The sequence below is a fragment of the Thamnophis sirtalis genome, unplaced genomic scaffold, assembly GCF_051295495.1.
Source record: "Thamnophis sirtalis isolate CommonGarterSnake01/CBP01778 unplaced genomic scaffold, rThaSir2_p1.2 scaffold_11, whole genome shotgun sequence".
Taxonomy (NCBI): domain Eukaryota; kingdom Metazoa; phylum Chordata; class Lepidosauria; order Squamata; family Natricidae; genus Thamnophis; species Thamnophis sirtalis.
In genome coordinates, this window is record NW_028261391.1 from 21,694,782 (window position 1) to 21,716,310 (window position 21,529).

General features: G+C 39.3%; 1 protein-coding gene across 2 annotated transcripts in view; it reads left to right on the top strand.

Moving 5' to 3' along the window:
- IFT80 (intraflagellar transport 80) overlaps positions 1–21,529 on the top strand; it is a 63,971-nt gene that overhangs the window by 6,512 nt on the left and 35,930 nt on the right. Inside the window, exons 1-6 of one of the 2 annotated variants that reach the window (XM_087725310.1) lie at positions 7,460–7,674; positions 11,333–11,443; positions 12,724–12,792; positions 16,565–16,674; positions 19,968–20,057; positions 20,548–20,685. In XM_087725310.1, coding sequence (XP_087581436.1) covers positions 12,765–12,792; positions 16,565–16,674; positions 19,968–20,057; positions 20,548–20,685 — 366 coding nt within the window. In that variant the 5' untranslated portion in view covers positions 7,460–7,674; positions 11,333–11,443; positions 12,724–12,764. Of the gene's footprint in view, positions 1–7,459; positions 7,675–11,332; positions 11,444–12,723; positions 12,793–16,564; positions 16,675–19,967; positions 20,058–20,547; positions 20,686–21,529 lie in introns of those variants that run through there. The other variant, XM_087725309.1, reaches the window with a different exon arrangement.

The window sequence follows — 21,529 nt, forward strand, 5'->3', positions numbered from 1 at the left end:
GCTGGGGAGGGCGAAAAGAGCCTCCCCCCGCCCCCGGAGACCGTCTGGAGGCTTCGGGACCTTCCCTGAAGCCTCTGGAGTGCAAAAAACCAGCCCTATGGGCAAACTGGAAGTTTGGGAACAGACTTTCGGTTTGCTCGTAGAGTCGATTTAAGCCCTCCAGAGGCTTCAGGGACCTTCAGAAGGCTTTCCTGAAGCCTCCGGAGGACTAAAAATGACCCTGTGAGCAAACCAATTGTAGGATTGTTTTTAGGCCTCCAGGGAGGTGGGGGAGGCTGTTTTTGCCCTCCCTAGGCTCCTATAAAGCCTCGACCCTGGGGAGGGCGAAAAAAGCATGCAAAAAATGGGGGGAGCGCCTCATGCGTACTGCAGGGGTCACGTGTTGTATTATGTGTGCGGCACGCCCACGCACAACCCGTCTGCGCTCCCCCCATTATGACATGCAAGCCAAAAAAGGTTCACCATCGCTGCCCTATAAGATTTAATAAGTGGGATAGATGCTATTGGGGTAAAATGTCATGTTGGCTTTATAGGTAATGACCAAAACCTTAAGTCATACCCAATAGCAAACTGATAACCAGTGCTGCATCAAAAACAGACATATTACATGGACATAGGATACCTGAGGAACCACCTCACCTGATTGGATTAATCTACACCACTCATTCCAGTAGAAAGGGCTACTTCGGATCCCATTAGCTAAATAATTTCAACTGGTGGGATCCAGGAGAAAAGCCTTTTCTGCTATGGCCTCCGCCTCTGGAATATTCTCCTGTCAGAGGTGAGGTCTGCTCCCACTTTCCTGGCCTTCGAGAAGAGCCTAAAAACTTGACTATGTCAGTTGGCCTGGGGCTTCAGCAAGGGCTCGGCTACATTGGAGCAGGGCTGATGGGATAGGAAAAGTTCTCACCTCCTGGACACCCATCACCATTTATTCTCATGTGCGCTGCTTGGAGAGTCCAAGCATGGATTAAATTCAGTCCATTTGGCCAAGGACTGAGTTGAATTTCTTAACCATGCCTCCCCTCCTCATTGAGGACCAGCTCAAAAACTCAGTCCAGTTCAGTTGGAACATGTTTTTGGGGAGCTCCTCAATCCTTGTTCAAATAGACTGGGACTCTCCTTTAGTTAGCATAGTACCTTTCTTATTTTTGTCTTTAGTTGATAGTGAGCTCTAAAATTTCATCATTTTTTTTTTACATTTAAATTGCTGGCGTGGAACTTTGGTGCCAGAGGAACATCCAGTCCCCTCGTCCAAACACAGTAGGCCAGACCCCCCCCCCTAAGGTGGAGGTGGGCAGAAAGGGCACTAAAGAGAAGGGGATCCCTAATCCCAGAGGCGACAAGGCCCCGTCCAAGGCTGAGGCCCGCAGACATAACGCCCTCGAAAAGACCTTCAAGGGGGCCCGAAAGTTACCCCTATCATCTGGGCAGCCATCTCTAGATCCAAATCCTTGCCCCAGGGACAGGAGCTGCCTTCCCCAGGAAGGGACATATCCCTCTCATTGATGGATGAGGGATTCCCAGGCTCCTTCTCCTGCAGCCTCTCTGGCTATCCAGAATCTTCTTCCATTCAAGAGGAGTTTTGTCCCTTTGAGTCAGCTATGGTGGAGGAGGACCCTGAACCCTTGGGGCTGATAGGCAGAGGAGGTCAGGTAGATCCCGGCCTGTTGAAGATTAGGGACCAAATCTGTCCAATGAAATGCAGAGGGTTATAGAACAGGCAATTGAGAGGGGCATTGTGACTGGCCTTCATAGGAAGAGCCATGCTGCTAAAAGTTCCTCTGCCAGGCTTAGTCACAAATCTAGCCAGAGTGGATAGGCACAGGGACCTCCTTCTCTAGGCACCTCCATCACCACAGAGGAATCCATTTTAGAGGAGGACAACATAGGGGAGCAGGAACTTTCAGAAGATGAAACCCCCCTCCCTGACAAGCCTGCATTCACTGGCTTGTTTAGGCCTTCCCTCTTTAAGGCAATCCTACACAAGGCAAAGGCCTCTACCCAAGAAGGTACTCCCAGCCAGGGTACGGCAGTCCCTTCTGGACCCCAGTATCCCAAAGAGGGATTATTCAAAGAGAATGCTCCTGAGCAGGACCTGGTTCCAGTGCCAGAGCTCTTCATGAACGTGGTCCAGCACCAGTGGGCACAGCTAGATTCACTGACCAACCCTAGCAGGGCTGACAAACACCTCTTTTCAGTTGAGAACAATTTAGAGGATATATTGAAGCTTCCACAGGTGGATGCTCTGGTGATATCGCTCACTTCCAACTCTGTCCTGCTGGCTGACCACCTTGAGGGGCTCAAGGCCGAGGACAGGAAGGCAGAGAAAGCCTGCCACAAGACCCACCAAGCAGCTGCCTGGTCCATCAAGGCTTCCATCTCAGCATCGTTCTTTATTCAGGCTTCGCTCCTTTGGTTGTGACAGTTGAGATCAAATCCTCCCTCGGAGGGTTCCAGATGAAAGCATGACCTTAACAAAATCATAGCAGCTGTTGAATACTCAGCTGATGCTTCTCTCAATGCTGCCAAGTTTGCCTCCCGGGCACTGGCCTCCAAAGTGACTTCACGCTTCCTGCTGTGGCTCCATCACTGGCAGGTGGAGATGAAGTCGAAGTGGAAGCTTGCATCCGCCCCCTTCAAGGCGGGCAATTGTTTGGGGAGACACTATACAAGTTCTTGATTGAGACGGAGGATAAACGGAAGGTTCTTCCATCTAATTCCAGACAGGCAGATAGGAAAAATAACTCATTTTTTCAAAAGCAGTCTTTTCGGGGGAGTGATTCTTCGGGTGCGGGTCCCTCCTACCAGAGATCCTATCCCCAGGGTCAGGATAGGGCAACTTTCAAAGATAAGGGGCAACAGTGGCGCCTCTTTCGCAGTGGCTCCAACAACCACCCTTACCATAGGTCCAAGTGACCACCAACAGGATCCTCCCATAGGTGGCCGTCTCCAACTTTACTCTGCCCAACGGGAGTTGATTACCACGGACTCTTGGGTTCTCAATACATGACCCTAGAGTTCCTCTCCCTTCCCCCGTGGGCCTTCATCCACTCTCCAGTCCCCGTCTCCCTTCCCAAAAGACAACACATGCAGGCGGAGATTCTGCATCTCCTTCAGCTAAATGCCATAGAATCAGTCCCCATAGAGAAGGAGTAAAAGAGGTTTTACTCCATTCTTTTCCTTGTCCTGAAAAGCTCCAGTGGGATGGAGGACCATATTGGACCTAAAAAATCTAAATTGACATTTGGCCTACAAGCGTTTCAAGATACAATCCTTACAGACTATCCTAGGTTGCATCAGACAAAGGGACAGGTTGACCTCCATTGATCTGAAGGAGGCGTACTTGCATATTCCAATCTGCAGGTCCCACAGAAAATTCCTCAAGTTCCACTACAACAGCAAGCACTACCAGTACAGAGCTCTGCCATTCGAGCTATCTGCACCAAGGACTTTCACAAAGATATTGGTGGTTGTAGCGGCCCAACTGTGCTCACATCCAATACGTCGTCTTTGTTACCTAGACAACATCTTGATCCAATCAGCGTCCACCAATCAAGCTCTCAGAGATGTTCGAACCACCATCTCGGCCTTACAGCATCATGGGTTCTCCCTGAACCGAGAAACGAATCAGCTGTCACCATCGACCCGCATCTTATATCTCAGAGCACTCATAGACTCAGACTGTTGCCAAGTGTGTTCCTGTCACTGGACCGCAAGCGCATCCTTACCACCTGTACACTGGAGGTGAGAGTGAGCCAGGTTGCGTCCATTGTGTCTCTGTCACAACTTCTGGGACTCATAATTTCATGCATAAACATAGTTCCGTGGGCACGCCTTCACGCGACGGAACTGCAATGGTTCCTCCTACCCATCCAGCGGGCAAAAGCCAGCAACTCTCCCAGGCGGGTCAGACTGCCTCTGAAAGTAAAACAGTCTCTCCATTGGTGGGAATCTCACGTGGTGACGAAGGGATGTCTCTTCAAAGAGCCGGACTGCTTGGTGGTCACAACAGATGCGAGTCTCCAAGATTGGGGCACCCACTTCCAGGAGTAAGTAACACAAGGCAAATGGTCACAGAACGAGGCAGCACACAACATAAACTTGTTACATCTAAGGGCGGCCAGGCTAGCCTTAGCCATTTACGGAATGATATTGTGGGTTGCTATGTTCTGGTACTCACAGACAATATAGCGACAAAAGTGCACATCAACCAGGGGGAACAGGTCCAGGGCTTTGATGGTGGAAGCAGAGGCCCTAGGAAGGTGGGTGTAACGTCACCTGGCCTCCTTACGTGCGGACCACATCTCGGGAATGGACAATGTGAGAGTGGACTGGCTGAGCCGGATGACCATCGACAATACAGAATGGCATCTTCTTCCCTCAACCTTCCATCAACTGACTGTCCGGTTCAGACTACCGGTGGTCAATCTGTTCGCCAATCCAGCCAACTCCTAATTCCCAAGGTTCTTCTCGAGATACGCCACTCCGCAAGCGGAGGTGACAGATGCTCTGTGTTGCCACTGGCCCAGGGGCCTTCTGTACGCCTTCCTGCTGCTGCCTCTCACCCCGCAGCTTGTTCAGAAGATCTTTTCGGAGGAAGCGGGAGTTCTCCTAATAGCGCCTCACTGCCCCAGGAGATCCTGGTATGCGGACTTTGTCAGTCACTCTATTCCCAGAACATGGAGAATACCTCAGGAGCTGCTTTTCCTCAGTGAGGGGGGCATAGTGCATCTGGATCCCAGCTGGTTCCAGTTGGCTGTCTGGCACTTGAGGGGAACCTCCTGAGGAAGGACAATCTTTCAGACAAGCTCATTCATACCATCCAAGCATCCCAATGTCCGTCTACAACTCAGATCTATGACGCCACTTGGGCCACCTTCGCTACCTGGTGTCAGACGCTTGACATCGTGTCCATCTCAGCATTCATCCCACAACTGCTGGACTTCTTCCAGGAGGGGTTGGGTAAAGGGTTGTCCCCCAACACCCTTCGCCAACAGGTGGTGGCCCTCTCTACCATTCTAACTAGGCATTTGGCTGTGTCCTTGGGACAGCACCTTCAGGTGAGAAGTTTCCTTAAAGGGGCATCCAACCTATGCCTGCCTACGGTCCACAGGTTCCCCACTTGGGATCTTTCCTTGTTTTTTTGGGCCCTGACCAAGACCCCATTTGAGCCTATTCATTCCATCGGCCTTCGGCATCTGACTCTGAAGACAGCCTTTCTCATAGCAATTACGTCACCTAGGAAGGTGTTGGAGTTGGTGGCTCTTGATCCGAGAGGACTTGTGCATCTTTCACGCTGACCGGGTCACCCTCCGGCTAGATCTGGCCTTTCTGCCACAAAATTAACTCTATGTTTCAGAGAGTGAACTCATAGAGTTCAGTGTAGACTGTATTGCAGTGGTACTCCCCAACTTCTGCCCTCACCCTCAGCATCCCAAGGAACGAACCTGGTACTAGCTAGATGTTTGGAGAACGGTTCACAGGTACATCGAGAGGATGGAGGGATTTCACCTTTCTGAATCGCTTTTTGGCTCCTTTCAACCAGGTTTCATGGGACTCAAAGTGTCACCATCCATCATCAGTCGGTGGTTGAGTGCTTGTATTAAGCTGGCCTACCAGCACCAGGGTAGTGCAGTACCACCTAGACTCACAGCTCACTCTACAAGGAGCGCCGCTACCACGGCTGTGTGGGCAGCGCAAGCTCCCATGGAAGAGAGCTGCAGAGCAGCCACCTGGTCGTCCCCGACTCTGTTCATTAAACACTATCGCATTGACTCTTACACCATGGCCAAGGCATCTTTTGGGAGGAGAGTGATGCAAAGGCAACTCTGCTCACCTGGACAATCCTGCTTCCCTCCCTGGGACCTTATAGCTTGAGTATGTCCAATGCTTGGACTCTCCAAGCAGCACACAGGAGAATGACCATTGGCTTACCTGAACGGTCATTCTCTGGGCGCTGCAGGAGAGTTCAACCCCACCCTGGGGTTTCTTTTCCTTCTCTATCAAATCACCTCAGGCTGCATGGAGCAATGACATTGTGGACATGTCCGGAGGACACATCATGAACACGTCCATCACAGACTACACCTTCGTTTTTGAACTGGTCCTCAATGAGGAGGGGAGGCATGGTTAAGAAATTCAACTCAGTCCTTGGGCGAATAAACTGAATTTAATCCATGCTTGGAGTCTCCTACAGTGCCCAGAAAATGATTGTTCAGGTAAGTCATTTTTAACTTTTAACTTCTTTATTCAAGTTTTTCTAATTATAATTGTTTTTAGCACTTTAAAACTTATTATATTGTAAGTTGCCCAGAGTTTTCATATCAGTGAGATGGGTGGCATATAGGTTTAATAAATAAAGTGTCTACATCTACCTACATTACTGCATTCCGGACCCATTGAAGCTTCCTGATCGTTTTCAAAAGGTAGTTCAGTGTAGACTGTATTGCAGTAGCTAGGTTGCAAAGTGACCAGGGAGAAGTCTGAAGCCCCCCGTCCTCCCCCCAATCTAAGGGTGCAACTGTCACATCAAGATGAAGTGGTGCAAAAATCTGCCACATCTGCCACTTCTTCTTTGAGCAGGATCTGTGAGTCCAGAAAGATTCTCCATGTGGTGCACTACCCCTGAATAGGGAAACACAATCCTTGCCAAATAGAAACATGTGGTATCCCCAGATCTGCACTGCCCAAACACCCACAACTACTTGATCTTGATAGGACTGAGAGACAGTTTCTCTCCATACAATAATATTACCAAACATTTTGAAGAGAAATAAACAGGGCTTGTAAAAAAATAATTATCATGTTGATCTGCTAAAGGTTTTGAGAATATGGAAAGCATGTGGAATAGACATAATTTGAAATCTCATCTAAACTGTTCATTGTTAAACACTTCAACAATAAAGAGCAAAAAAAGGAATTTTCTATTGCTTGGTGATGGATTAAAAACACGAATAGGAATAAATAGCCTCAAAATAGAGAGATATAAACACGCTTTTTAACTGTTAAACTTCCATAGTTTGCAGTATTGTATTGCTGTTCTCTAGAAAAAGTTCAAATTGTGAAAGTTCCGTTTAAATCAAACAGGTCAGTAATGATCAAATCTTAATGATTTCAATAGATTTACGGCTGGATTTGGATTCAAGGCAACATTTTTACTATATGCTCATCTTTATTCACATTCTCTGAGGAGCAGATACTATCATATAATACTATCATTTGAGCACAGCAGCTCTCATACAAACAAAACAGTACAAATATTTGTTGTAAATTCTAGGATTAAGCATACCATACAAATCCAGTTTTGTGCTGGACTATTCAGATGATGAGATTTTAAAATAAAAAGTACTGTAATATTTATTGTATCAATTTTTAAAACTAATTTAAACACTGAATAATGCATGAGGCAGATGTGTTACAAATAATTTTATTCCTTAATTCTTTTAAAACATAAGGAATTAGTTAGCTGTGTGGGCTGGACAACAGCAGATGAACTTTATTCATGCAGCGATGATCACCAGATTATAAAATGGAACTTGTTAAATGGAGAAACAGCACAAGTTGTCAAACTTCCTGATGATATCTATCCTTTAGATCTTCATTGGTTTCCTAAAAATTTAGGTGGAAAGAGACAAACCCATGCTGAGAATTTTGTACTTACAAGTTCTGATGGTAAGTTGCCTTGAAAATTTATGTTATTCACTTTGGGGTACTATCAAATATAATGTCCCATCCTAAATCACTAATTTTGATTCATTGTCACATTGATTGTATTTGCACATAACACTAGCAGGATTTATTTTGCTCACTGTTGCTCAAATAACATAAAGTTGATCTTTCAGACAAGCAAAAAGATTTTGAGACTCTGGAAAAAGTGCAGAGAAGACCAACAAAGATGATTAGGGGGCTGGCAGCTAGAATATATGAAGACTGGTTGCAGGAATTGGGTTTGTCTAGTCTAGTAAAAAGGACTAGGGGTGACATGATAGTAGTGTTCCAATATTTGGGAGGCTGCCACAAGGAATAGGTGGGTCAATTTATTTTCCAAATCACTAGAAGGCGAGACAAGAAGCAATGGTTGGAAACTAACCGAGGAGAACCTACAACAAAGCAGAAATTTCCTGAGAGTGAAATCAATAGATTAGTGGAACAGTTTGCCTTCAGAAGTTGTGGGTATTCCATTACTGGAGGCTTTTAAAAAGAGACTACACAGTCATTTGTCTGACATAGTATAGGACCGTGATGGCGAACCTATGGCATGTGTTCCACAGGGGGCACGCAGAGCCCTCTCTGCGGGCATGCCAGCCTCAGCCCAGCTGCACCGCACATGTGCATGCACCTCCTGCCAGCCAACTGATTTTTGGTTCTCTGCCACGTATGCGTAGGGCACATGTGGGAGACGTGCACATGCGTGGGGGAGGCAGGAGTTGTGCGGGAGGGTGTGGTGCCTCCCCGCAGCTCGGTTTTGGTCCCAGAAGCTGCACAGAGGCCTACTAGGCTCAAAACAAGGTGCGGGGAGTCATGCACCCATGGGGGGGGCATGTGGGGTGTGTGTTATGTGCGCATTACATTATGGGCACGGGCACGTACTTTTGGCACACAATGAAAAAAAGGTTATCACTGGTATAGGGTCTTTGGCTTGAGCAGGGATTGTCTAATCTAGTAAAAAGAAGGACCTCCAAGGTACCTTCCAACTTTGCATTCTGTTATTCTGTTACATGGGAATAAATGTGTTGATTTGATGCAATATCTATATAACTGAAATGTTTTTCATTTTTTTTGGAAAAAAAAATATTAGCTTTTCAGTATGTTTTTGTAAGGTATATATTTTTAATGATTTTTGGTGGCATGTACAGTATATTATCCATATGTATGTGTGAAGGGCAAGAAATAATTTGTCCAAAGACAATTGAACTTAAACACAGTTTTGGTTGTCCTCGGTATGGTCTGTCTAATTTATCATTTTAGTGTTGTCTTGATATGTGGCAGTGGACTGGAAATTGGAGCTGGGTTTTTAAGGTAAAAATTATACAGGTAGTTCTCAAGTTACATGATATTTTTCTTAAGCATTAGCTTTATTCTTGAAAAAGCTGATTTGAGAATAAGTCCTACTGAACTGAATAATGCTTAATTCAGAGTAATAACTTTAATATTAATTACTTTGTTTTTTGATAGCTTGAAAATTACATTTATATAAAGATTCATTTCTGTTTAGAAAAGTGGAATTAAAATTATCAATATTGTTTTATAAATATTTGCACGTAAGCTTTTTATTCATTCTGCTTTTCAGTGTAATCTGTACTGGTTCTTTAAAAATGTTCACCCACCCACCCACTAGTTTTTGTTTCACTGATGACTAATTGTTAAAATTGGAACAGAATATTTAAAGTGTTTGTGGTAGCAAATGAATATAACAGACATAGTTTTGTGCATGCAGTACTTGAAAAGCCTGGTAATATCTTATTTGAATGATTTCCAGCACAGCAATCTTCAATATTGAGAATCCTCATGGCTTCATTTATTAATAAAAATAATAAAAATAAAGAAGTAGATATGAAATTGAAAATTGAAGTTGAAACTGAGTCTTTTCTGGTTGTTTTGTTCCAACTATATTATTTTAAAAGTTTCTTACTAAAAAAAATGATTTTTGAAGTCTGATTTACAGCAGTAATCAAGAGTTAATATGTCAAAATTATTAAGTAAAGTATTAATAGAAAATACAGGATTAATTCTTGTTCAATCCCACTTGATAACTCTGTTTGAAAAGATCCTACAGTTGACATTATTTGAAAATAGTTTTCAAGCCTCATAAATATTGATATAATTAAGAAGCTGTCCAGTCCATTCTTGGTTAGCTTCTTAAAGTTTTGGGCTACTTTATAAATTATTTGCTAAAGTAACCAAGAGATACCCTGTTTCCCTGAAAAATAAGATCCAACCAGAAAATAAGCTCTAACAGTTTTCAGGATGCTTGTAATTTAAGCGCTCTCCTCTCCCCCAAATAAGCCCCAGTTAAGATCATCAACCAGACAGACACATTTAGTACTGTATTCCCCAAAAATAAAGCCTAACCAGAAAATAAGTCCTAATGTATCTTTTGGAGCAAAAATTAATATGACCCGGTCTTATTTTCCGGGAAACCAGGTATTATGCCAAAATCTATCAAGCACAAATTCATACTGAGTTTTGCTCATGAATAGGCATTCAGAATAAATGTGTTTTAACTATGCTCCTAAACATCTTCAAGGAGATCACAATTTGGGTCTCATATGGGAAGGCTGTTTTGTGAGAGTTGAGTACATATAGAAAACCACCTTTTCTAGACCCCTTAAATATAGCAATAGCAATAGCAGTTAGACTTATATACCGCTTCATAGGGCTTTCAGCCCTCTCTAAGCGGTTTACAGAGTCAGCATATTGCCCCCAACAACAATCCGGGTCCTCATTTTACCCACCTGGGAAGGATGGAAGGCTGAGTCAACCTTGAGCCAGTGAGATTTGAACAGCCGAACTGCAGAACTGCAGTCAGCTGAAGTAGCCTGCAGTGCTGCATTTAACCACTGCGCCACCTCGGCTCATCATAAGGGTATGCTAATCATCCACATTTTAGATGTATGTCCTAGATGGGTCAGTTTTATGTGAAGGTCTATAAGGCTTCTGTTTAAACCATTATAATTTGTGTTCCTGCCTTGCAAAGAATTGTATTGCTAATAATCCTCATTTGGATAAGAAATCTGTCTGTGGTGAAGAACCATAATATTCTTCTGATTCAAAAGATATATTAGGGCTCTAAAGTGAAGATCAGATTTAATATGTGATCACCTGAGTGAACTTGATTTTATTACTTGGGTAATATAATCTTATTGCAAGTAGACCTATTTATCAACAGTAGCCCAAACCTAAATACAGTAATATGGCCAATTGGGATCAATAAAGTTCTAGAGTTATCAGAATCAAACTCTGCATCTTCCTTCCTCTGAAACAGCATAGCAAGAACCTCCTACCATATCTTCCCAGGCTTTTCAGCACCAAAGCATGTTTCTTCTTTAGAGGTCCTGTAACTACACCTACTGTTCCTGAGCTGATTCTTTCAATGAAATAAATTAGTTTATCTAATTTGTCCTATTGATTTCAATGCCATATATGTGTGAATAATTTCAGTTGAACTGAAATTAATTACTTATATCAATGAGAAATATTTACAAACTGAAAATAGTAAAGTAACTAATAAATTAGAAAAAAGAGAAGCATGAAAGGCTGTTTTTCAGAAATAATCTTTGTATGTAAATTAGATTTATAGTGCAATATAATTACTATAATATTCCTATAGGTAAGTTTCATTTGATTTCCAAAACTGGAAGAGTTGAAAAAAGTGTAGAAGCCCACTGCGGAGCTGTACTTGCAGGAAGATGGAATTATGAAGGTACCGCACTTGTTACAGGTAACAGCATTCATCTCTAAGTGTGTCCTGAAGGAATATGGTTACCCCAACATGCAGAAGAGAATTGCTCTTTTTTTAAAGTGCAGAAATTGAAAGAAAGATGGAATAACATTTGTGTAATGGCTTAAATTTTTTTTAATTATATGATTGAAAATAAGTAAAATGACTACTATATAAAATATGTATTGCATGGAAATTATATAAAGATAGATAGCCAGTTATATAGAAAGCATTCATATTTATTTCATTATTTCGTTTGTAGAATATGTTGCTTTAAACTCTAATAGTACATTATCATTGTGTATTCATAAAGCAGCTAAACCAGAGGCTACACTGGATATGAAAAACTTTATTTATTGTATAGTTCAGTCATAAAGCATAGTAAATTGACTGAAGGGCAACATCATGGAATAAGAACTAGTTGTTCATCACTTGTATTGATTTATACAACAGTGAAAATAGATGCAATATACTGTTTAATAAAATTAGATATTTCAGTGAATCCCTGAGTAAATAGAAGTTGACATGTATATAGTGCAAGGTGATATAAATGCATACTATTTATGTGCAGTGTATAGATTGAAAAGTAGAAAATAGTGAATATAATAATTGTATTGACTATAGTAATAAAATAGTCTTCATTATCAACTCACAGAAATAAGTCAAATTCAAAATCCAATTGTTAATTGAATATAGAGCTTTAGTGAACTTCAGATATCTACTGCAGGCAATACGATAAGAACTACGCATATATATTTTCCATTTGTATAAAATAGTAAAAGACTGGGCCAGTCTTTATTAAATATATGATCACTATTGCTCTTTTGAATGTAATAATAATAGATTCTGCTGTTAGTATTACCGATTTGAATATGTATACATTACATGCAGAAGAAATAAAAACTTTAAAAAACAGGAAAATGCAATATATATTTAGGAAATTTTATTTTCCCCTAAATGTTTCCTTTTAAAAACTAGAGGTTATCATTTCTTTATATTTTTCTTCTTAAATTACTCATAAGATGGTTAAGAAAATTATCCAAACAGGACTATGGTAAGATGTCCTCAAGCAAACCTTGATTTCTGACGACACAGTGTGTCAGAAATTGATAGTTCTTTTTACCGTAAGATTCCTCAGAAAGCAATGAGAAACACTTCAAGACTGTTAGTACTATTTTTTTTTAGGAGTAAAGTCATAATGCAACTTATAATATTCAAACTTTTAAAGGATTTTAATGCTAAAAACTTAGTTAAGCAAAGACTTTGATATTTATTTCTAGTTGGTGAAGATGGGCAAATAAAAATTTGGTCCAAGAGTGGAATGCTAAGATCCACATTAGTACAACAAGGTAAGTTCTGAATTTTTCAGAAAACACATTCTCCAGAATACACATTCTGAATTCTCCAGAATGCATATGAGAAGTTCCCTGATGATGGGCTTCAGCATGAGTCTGAAAGCTTGGAAGAGTAAAATATCTGATCCCGATGACTAGCTCAGATTGGATCCTGCAACATTATCCTGGGACACATATATTTGCCTTCTTTCACCTATGTTTTCTTTATTGGATGTCTTACTGACATTTTAAATGGTATATAGTGAAAAGGAGTCCCCAGTTTTCAAACTTTGAAAAAACCTTGTGTTTTCAGCTTCCATTTTGTTCACTGTACTGCCACATTACTTCCTATTCCAGAATTTCTACTTCTTTTAATTCTCATTTAAAGCAGCATTTTTCCAATTGTCATTTATCTGATAACCAACTATATTTTTATTGGTTCTGTTTCTCTTATTCAAAACTCTGATAATTGTTTTAAATAAGGCCATAAAATACCTAAAGAGGTATTTTATCCTATTTATACCTAAAGAGGTATTTTATCCTATTTATTCTTTTAGGTTTTTTTTTTAACTGTCTCCTAATTTTATCAGCTTGAATGATAAGGTTATTTTACAGCAAGGAGCAAATACAAAAGGAGTCATTTATATTAAAGGGACTATGCAGCTTATCAGAGGGGTTACGTGATTCAATTTCAGATGAAGTCAATTGAGAAGAAAGAATAGCTAATGTCAGAGAATGAACTAGTCACCTTAGAATTGGATCAGTCTAGTAAGTTTTATTGTTGAATTAGAAATGAAACAGCATCCCTAGGGAAACAAAAGTATAATCCAATTATAATTCAATTGAGTGTCTCAATCACTTAAAGTGGTATGCAAATCTTTAGTCCAAGTTACCTTGGTGTTACCATGAAAATAGGAGGACAGTATTTCTAAAAATTTTAAGAATTGTGGTGGCACAGTGGTTAAAATGCAGAATTACAGGCTACTTCTGCTGACTGCCGGCTGCCTGCAATTTGGCAGATCAAATCTCACCAGGCTCAAGGTTGATTCAGCCTTCCATCCTTCTGAGGTGAGTAAAATGAGAGCCCAGATTGTTGCAGGCAATATGCTGACTCTGTAAATTGCTTAGAGAGGGATGTAAAAGCACTGTGAAGCGATATATAAATCTAAGTGCTATTGCTACTCTGTTTCTCCGAAAATAAGACCTCCCCAGATAATAAGCCCAATCAAGCTTTTGAGTGCATGATCTAAAATAAGCCCTTCCCCCAAAATAAGGCCGCCTCGAAAATATTGCAACACAGCAGCAGCCATGAGGTGATCACACTCACCGCCTCCTGCACCTCGAAAATAATAAGACCTCCTTGAAAATGAAATAAGGCCAAGTACTTATTTCAGGGGTCAAAAGAAAATAAAACCCTGTCTTATTTTGGGGGAAACACGGTATTGCTATATCAAATAAAGTTAGCAATGGATAAACATCATTATTAAAATTGGTAAGAATGCCAAGATAGTAAAATCTTCATGCCTTCCTTTGTTAATTTATTCCAATATTTAATTTTATTCAATTTTAAATTCATTAATGTTGTTTGACTTTATAATCTTTTTCACTATATGTTGCTTTGATGATTGCTGAGATTCTCTACTGCTGTTTCTTCATATAAATAAATAAACCAGATAAATAAATTCTGAGTTCAACTGAGAATAATGTATTGGGGCTATCTAATGTATATTATTTTTAATTTATTGATTGAGAATGTTAGTTTAGTATGCTATAATGCAGTTATACAGTTCTATAACAATGTTTGGATAGCTGAAATCACACAAATCATACAGTTGGAATGTAGATAAGACACAGTCTCAGTCCTGTACTCAGAGCTGAATCCTGACTGAAAAATATCAGATAATTTGATTTATGGCCACTCCTACATTCACACAAATTTCATCCCCATTTAAGTTCTCCTGCACTGGTTCTTTGAACCACTTTGAACAACTAGGAAATAGCTTGGCTGTGTTTCTTTTGCTTTTTCTGCTGACAAACCCACATCAGACCTTAATTTATTACCTTTGAGTTTCAGTAAACTATCTGGGGTCAGGAGCTTGACTAATAAGTGATAAAAATGAACTGAATAAAATAGAAAATAAATGCTAAAATATAATATTAAAGATTCATCCCCAAAAGTCAATCCAGATAAAAATTCCTGCAATTTTGCCAGTTGTAGCTCATAATTTGGAGATTTTCTGTGGGAAGGAAATTCTTTTGTTGCAGATTAAGAAGAATGCTTTCCTGTATATGCTTGTTTTTTCAGTTTGCTCTTTACGTATCTCTATGCTGAAAGAAGAAAGTAAGATAGAAAACAATGCCATCATCTTGACCTTTTCTCCTCCCTGCAAACTTTCTTTATCTTAATATCCTTTATTTCCACCTCTCTACCTCCCTTTCTGTCTAAGAAACCCTTTGTTTCATTTTTTCTTTTGACAATAACATACTTAATACTGAATATCTTTCAAGAGCTTGTTCCCTTAAAAATATTTTGATTGTGTTCTATATTGTCTTTGTCATCTTTGCTGATTTGGGTTATAAAGCTCCAGACTGACATGGTGTGCAGTCTGGGGCTCCTCCTTGATTCATGATTCCTGCTTGTAAGAGCAGGTTGCAGTCATGACTAGGAGGACTTTTGCACAGCTTTGTGTTGTATGCCAGTTATGCCCACTTATACTGTTCCTGCACTGTGGGGCTGTGCTCTCGGTTACTTATGTCCTAGTCACCTTCCAATTGGATTACCGTAATGCACTCTACATGGTGCTGCCTTTGACGAAAATCCAGAAGCTTCAGTTGATGGAAAACACAGAAGTGCAGATAGTTATATACGCTTCTAAAACGATACATGTTATGCTTCTGCTCTACGATCTACATTGATTGCCAGGTCCAATTAGCGGTTCTGTGTCAAGTGCAAGAAATCAGGTTGTGTGATGTCTCATTTAGTGATCACGGTGATTCAGTTAACAGTGTCATCCAGTTATGCTAAACCAAATAACTACCATGCTATCCTTATCCACTGCTATTCTTCAGTTGATTGTTATTGCTATATAAGTATGTATAAAGATTTGACATCTTGTACAGGCAGATGATCTTCTTTGGGTTTCAAGTGTATATTAAGAATACAACAAGCCGCCGTCCTTGCAACTGAATAGAATGTGTCAGGTGTTAACAAATTCTTGCTTAAGCAATGGATGTACTTGTTTTCTCACCATTGGCATGTTTTATATAATGATAATTTCCCTTGTTCTTGGGCTGTCAGAACAGCAACGTTAAATGTTAATCCATCTCTCCATTGATAAGAGTGATACTTTTATTCTGAAATTGAATTCACCATTCCTTTGATCAAACACTTGACATCCCAAACAAGAATAATGCAGTTGTCAAGACCTTGACCAGGCAATCTTGTGCTCTCTAGACTTTTTACTCTACGACACAATACTTCGCTATTAGCGTTCTGGATTGAGTCTTAACCTTTTCCTCCCCATCCTTACTTGGATATCCTCCTGATGAATTCCAATCCCATACTGATAGATGATCTTTTACATAAATGTTATATAAGAATGGAGAGAGTATAACCTTGCAAAATCTTGTATGCATAAACGTTTACCTTTGTTGCTAATTCTATCCTATTTAAACACATGTTATAAAACTGAAATAGATCAAAACAGTATTAAACTATTTTGGAATGTAAATAATAGCATTTCTCATCAGTGTGTATCACTGTATTTTTCTTCCCTTATCTCAATAGGAACACCAATATATTCAGTAGCATGGGGTCCAGATTCTGAAAAAATTATTTACACATCAGGAAAACAACTGATTATCAAACCACTTCAGCCAAATGCTAAAGTTTTACAGGTATAATTAATATAGAGTATTTAATAATTATAATGATTGCAAAATGTTGAGTGAACAAAACAGTACTCTTCATCTTACCTTTGTTGTGTAAAACACGGTGATGTATAGCATTCAGAGAATATGTTGATAGAATTGTCACCATTTATTTCAGAATTGGTATTCAGAAGTACCTGCTGTACAAAAGCTTAGGTTCTAATCCTAAACTAGACAAATTGAATTAAGTTAGTTATTACTTTACTACTTAATACATGCCATCATGCTAACTTAAAAAAGTAAAATTACAGCTAAGATGAGTGGACTTCAAGTCGCAGAATTCCCCTGGCCAGCACAAATCTTAAAGTTGCTGAGGTTGAAAAACAGTGCCTTAATCACTACACCAGGACAAGGGACCAGCATTCATTAAGTTAATCTGAAATTAGATTACAAATTGTCATCTAATATGAAAGTTTAATTCTGGAAAATGTGCAGGGGAAGAGGATTAACACCTGTTCGGGGAAGAACTGTAAAAAATAATGCAAAGTACAGTATTAAACAAAGTGAAACAATTATGGAAATTGTATTTAAAGTAGTTCAATATCTTAGTAAAATTAGCATGTAGAAGTAGAGCTACCTGGAAATATGCTAATTGAAATGGTTGCTAAATAATGGCATCAAGGGTCCATTCTATTTTGTGAGTTTATTGTTTCAATTATATGTAACAGAGCTGTACTAAGATGTATCTTAAGTTTCAATTAATCAAATACATAAACATGTTTTATAAATCTAAGTGAAAGCAATCTTTTTGCAAACTGAAGTTCAATTTCTTTTCGTCTATATCAGTGGTGGGTTCCGGGCAGTACTGCCTGTGGTAGCTGGGAGCAGCGGCTACCGTACCGGAATGGTGGGCCATTTGGCCCGCCTGCGTTTCTTACCGCTTTTTGAGGCAAATGGACCAATTGCGCACAAGCACACAGAGTGCGGCACCTGCAGCTGAGTGTCGCTGGGCGGTGGCGTGCTCATGTGTGCCCAGCTTACATGCCCGCCTAGGATGCTCGGCCCCGTCGCAGCATACCGGTTGCAACGGGATCTGGAACCCACTACTGGTGTGTACACATCAAATATTTTGACTAAAGTACTATTTATTTAAAACTAACTTCCTTAATATTATACCTTATTAATATTTAGAGCTCTTAGGACTTTAATTTATTGTCATTATGTATATACACAGTTTACACATTCAAAGAAATTCACATAACACCCAGAGACCAGGCCCAACACACATAACAATCCCCAAATACCCCCACCCACCCACCAAAGAATTCCCTGCCCCTAAACCACCCAAACATCCACACAACAGACCAAGTAATTCTGTCCAATAGCTCACTGATAGTAGCCCTTTAGTTAATTGTTGAGTGCAATTATAGCTCTGGGGTAAAAGCTATTCAGAAGACATGTGGTCCTAGTTTTAATTGTTCTGTGTCTTCTGCCAGAAGGCAACAATCTAAAAAGATTGTAAGCAGGATGGGAAGTATCTCTGAGAATGTTATACAACTTCCTCAAACAGTGAGATGCGAAGATGTCATCCAGGGCTGATAACTGGAGGCCGGTGATATTCTAGGCAGTTTTAATGATTCTCTGTAGAGCTTTTTTGTCCACTGCAGAGCTGCTTCCATACTATGCAAGAATGCCATATATCAAGACAATCTCAATAGTGCTGCGATAGTAGGACAAAAGTAGGTGCTGAGATAGATTTATCTTCCTTAGCATTCTCAGGAAGTACAGCCTCTTCTATGCCTTCTTCACAAGTCTGTTAGCATTCATGGTCCATGAGAGGTCCTCCAAGATATAAATGCCCAGAAATTTAAAACTATCAACCTTCTCCACCTCCCCGCCATTTATGTACAGTGGTAAACGTACATCTGTCTTCCTACTGAAGTCAATTATAAGTTATTTAGTGGGTGTTAAGTGTTGGGTGTTAAGTGTAAGATTATTTTCTTTACACCACAATGTCAGCCCTTGTACTTCCTTCCTATAAGCAGACTCATTGTTCTTATTAATGACCGCCATTACTGTTGTGTCATCGCAAATTTAATAATTGTGTTGGTGTTATACAATGGGGGTACAGTCATGTGTGTACAAAGAATAAAGGAAGGGGCTTAGCACACAACCCTGGAGAGCTCCTGTGCTTAATATCAGAGTAGAAGAATGATGAGATCCCATCCTTACTGACTGTGGCCTATCTGTCAGAAAATCCTTTCTGTACAAATAAATCCTCTAATTTATACCCAAATTGGACATTTTAAGAAACAACCTATTGGGTAGAATGGTGTTAAAGGCAGAGCTATAATCCACAAATAGCAACCTTACATATGTTCCCTGTTGTTCCAAATGATTTAATACAGTATGGACAACAATAGGTATAGCATCATCAGTTGATCTATTACTCCTATATGCAAATTGGTATGGGTCCAAAGTAGATGGAAAACTAGCCTTAATATAGTTCAATGCCAGTCTCTCAAAACATTTCACGATAACAAATGTTCAAGCTATTGGTCTATAATCATTAAGAGATACCACTACTGTCTGCTTAGGGATTGGCACTATAATGGATGTCTTCAGGCAGGTAGGGATAGAAGAACATTGCAACAGCGATAGATTGAAAATATCCGTGAACAGTCCAGCTAGCTCTGCAGCGCAGTCCCTAACAACTCGTCCAATGATTCCATCAGGCCCAGCTGCCTTCCAGATGTTAACATTCTGGAAAGCGCGTCTCACATCAGAGATCTGCAGTGGAAGTGGTTGTCTATCGATAGTAGGTGTTAGTAGTGTACTATCAGTGATAGATACTGGAATGATGGTCGTTCCTGTTTCCACCTCAAAATGGCTAAAGAATTGATTTAGCTGTTCCGCAGTAGTAGGAGTAGTACTGTCCAGCAGTAGTCATTACTGCTGGACAAACTATTTTTATTGCTCTGCCCCATGATTTGTCGCAGAACCTGCCATACCTGATGAGAGTCTGAGTTCTCAAAAAGATGTTCAATCCTCTGTCTGTCTGTAGCTTTAGCGTCTCTAATGCCCTTTTTCAATTTAGCTTTTGCTTTGCTATACTGTAGCGCATCACCAGAGTGGAAAGCAGCATTTCTAGCTCTTAATAAAAGACACACTTCTCTATTTATCTAGGACTTCCTGTTGAAGAACACCTGTACTTGTCAGTTGGTAGTGACAACATCAATGCAGCTTTTGATATAAAACTTAATTGTTGCATTATTATAAGCTTTATTTTAAATATATTTCTTCTTCCTATTTGTTCCCAGTGGAAAGCTCATGATGGAATTATTCTAAAAGTTGATTGGAATGCTGTCAATGACCTTATTTTGTCAGCTGGGGAAGACTGTAAATATAAGGTATGCATTCTTTCCAAAATTTTATTAAAATATGCAATTAACTATCATAAGTGCAGTTAAATAAAAGAACCTAATATGCAATAAAACATCAGATGCAATAAAACATCAGAATATAAAACTATATAAAAATTAGAATGTTAGAGTTAAAATTTTGAATTAAAAATTGTAAAAAATCATGTCTGTTCATTATATATTATATATATATATATATATATATATATATATATATATATATATATATATATATATATATATATATATATATATATATATATATATATATATATATATATATTTGAAACTATTCAGTTTAAATGTACTAACATATTCAAGAATAAATACTTCGATTGGGAATTTTAAATTTATTAAGTTTTGAATAAAAATTACATTAATATCAGTTTACATGGGTGCAAAAACAAACTACATAGTCTCACTGAAATGAAATCACATCATGATACAAATCTTTGGTTTTTGTTCTTTAATAAAATAGGTTTGGGATAGCTATGGTCGTTTGCTGTATAGCTCAGTGTCACATGAATATCCCATCACTTCTGTTGCTTGGGCTTTGGATGGGGAATTATTTGCTGTTGGATCCTTTCACACTTTACGACTTTGTGATAAAACAGGGGTAAGTAATAGTTCAGATGGTATATATTTATTTAAAAATATTAAGTGTACTATACAACTCAAGAAAACGGGTTCAAAGATTAAGATTTTAATTACACATCTCTCTTGAATTATAAATAAAATTATTACATTTATACATGAATATAAGACATGTCTTAAATTCTTAAATTCTTCTCATTTTATTTTATTCCATCAGCAAGGTTTTTTTAATCAATGGAGATACAGTATTTAGCAACTTTTACTTGTTAAATTTGTAACAGCATATCCCTCAGTTAATTTGATTTCAGATGATGTCAGTTTCTATGTATTTTATTATTTTTCATTTCCGGAATTCTGTTGGTCTGCTTAAGGAAATTATGTAATTTATATTATTAGGTCCTCAAAAAAAATCCATCTTGTCTTTTTTATACAAGAATCTGTTATGTTGGAGTGTATCATTTAATAGTTTTTAATTTTGGTTGCTCATTCTAGTGACCCTTTTGAATATGCTTCAAAGAAAGATATTTTTTTTCAAACAACCATAAGAAAAATTATCAAAAGATTTTGCAGAGTGTGTTTGTGGAGGAAATATATCCAAGAATTATTCTGAGATGCGCTGATTGGGCATGTTAAAGTCATATAAAGCTGATATAAAGTTAAGAATGATTAGGCAATGACCATGGTTTGAGTTGAGCAGCCTTGAAAATACTTGCAATGACATGAAATCAAAATCAAAATTACCATTCAGTTCTCAATCTTCTATTCTAAACCGCTTCTATCTTTTCATTGACCCCTACAACATACCCTAGCAATACAATTTATTTATTTATATTTCATCTTTCTATACCACCCAGCTCCTTGAAAGA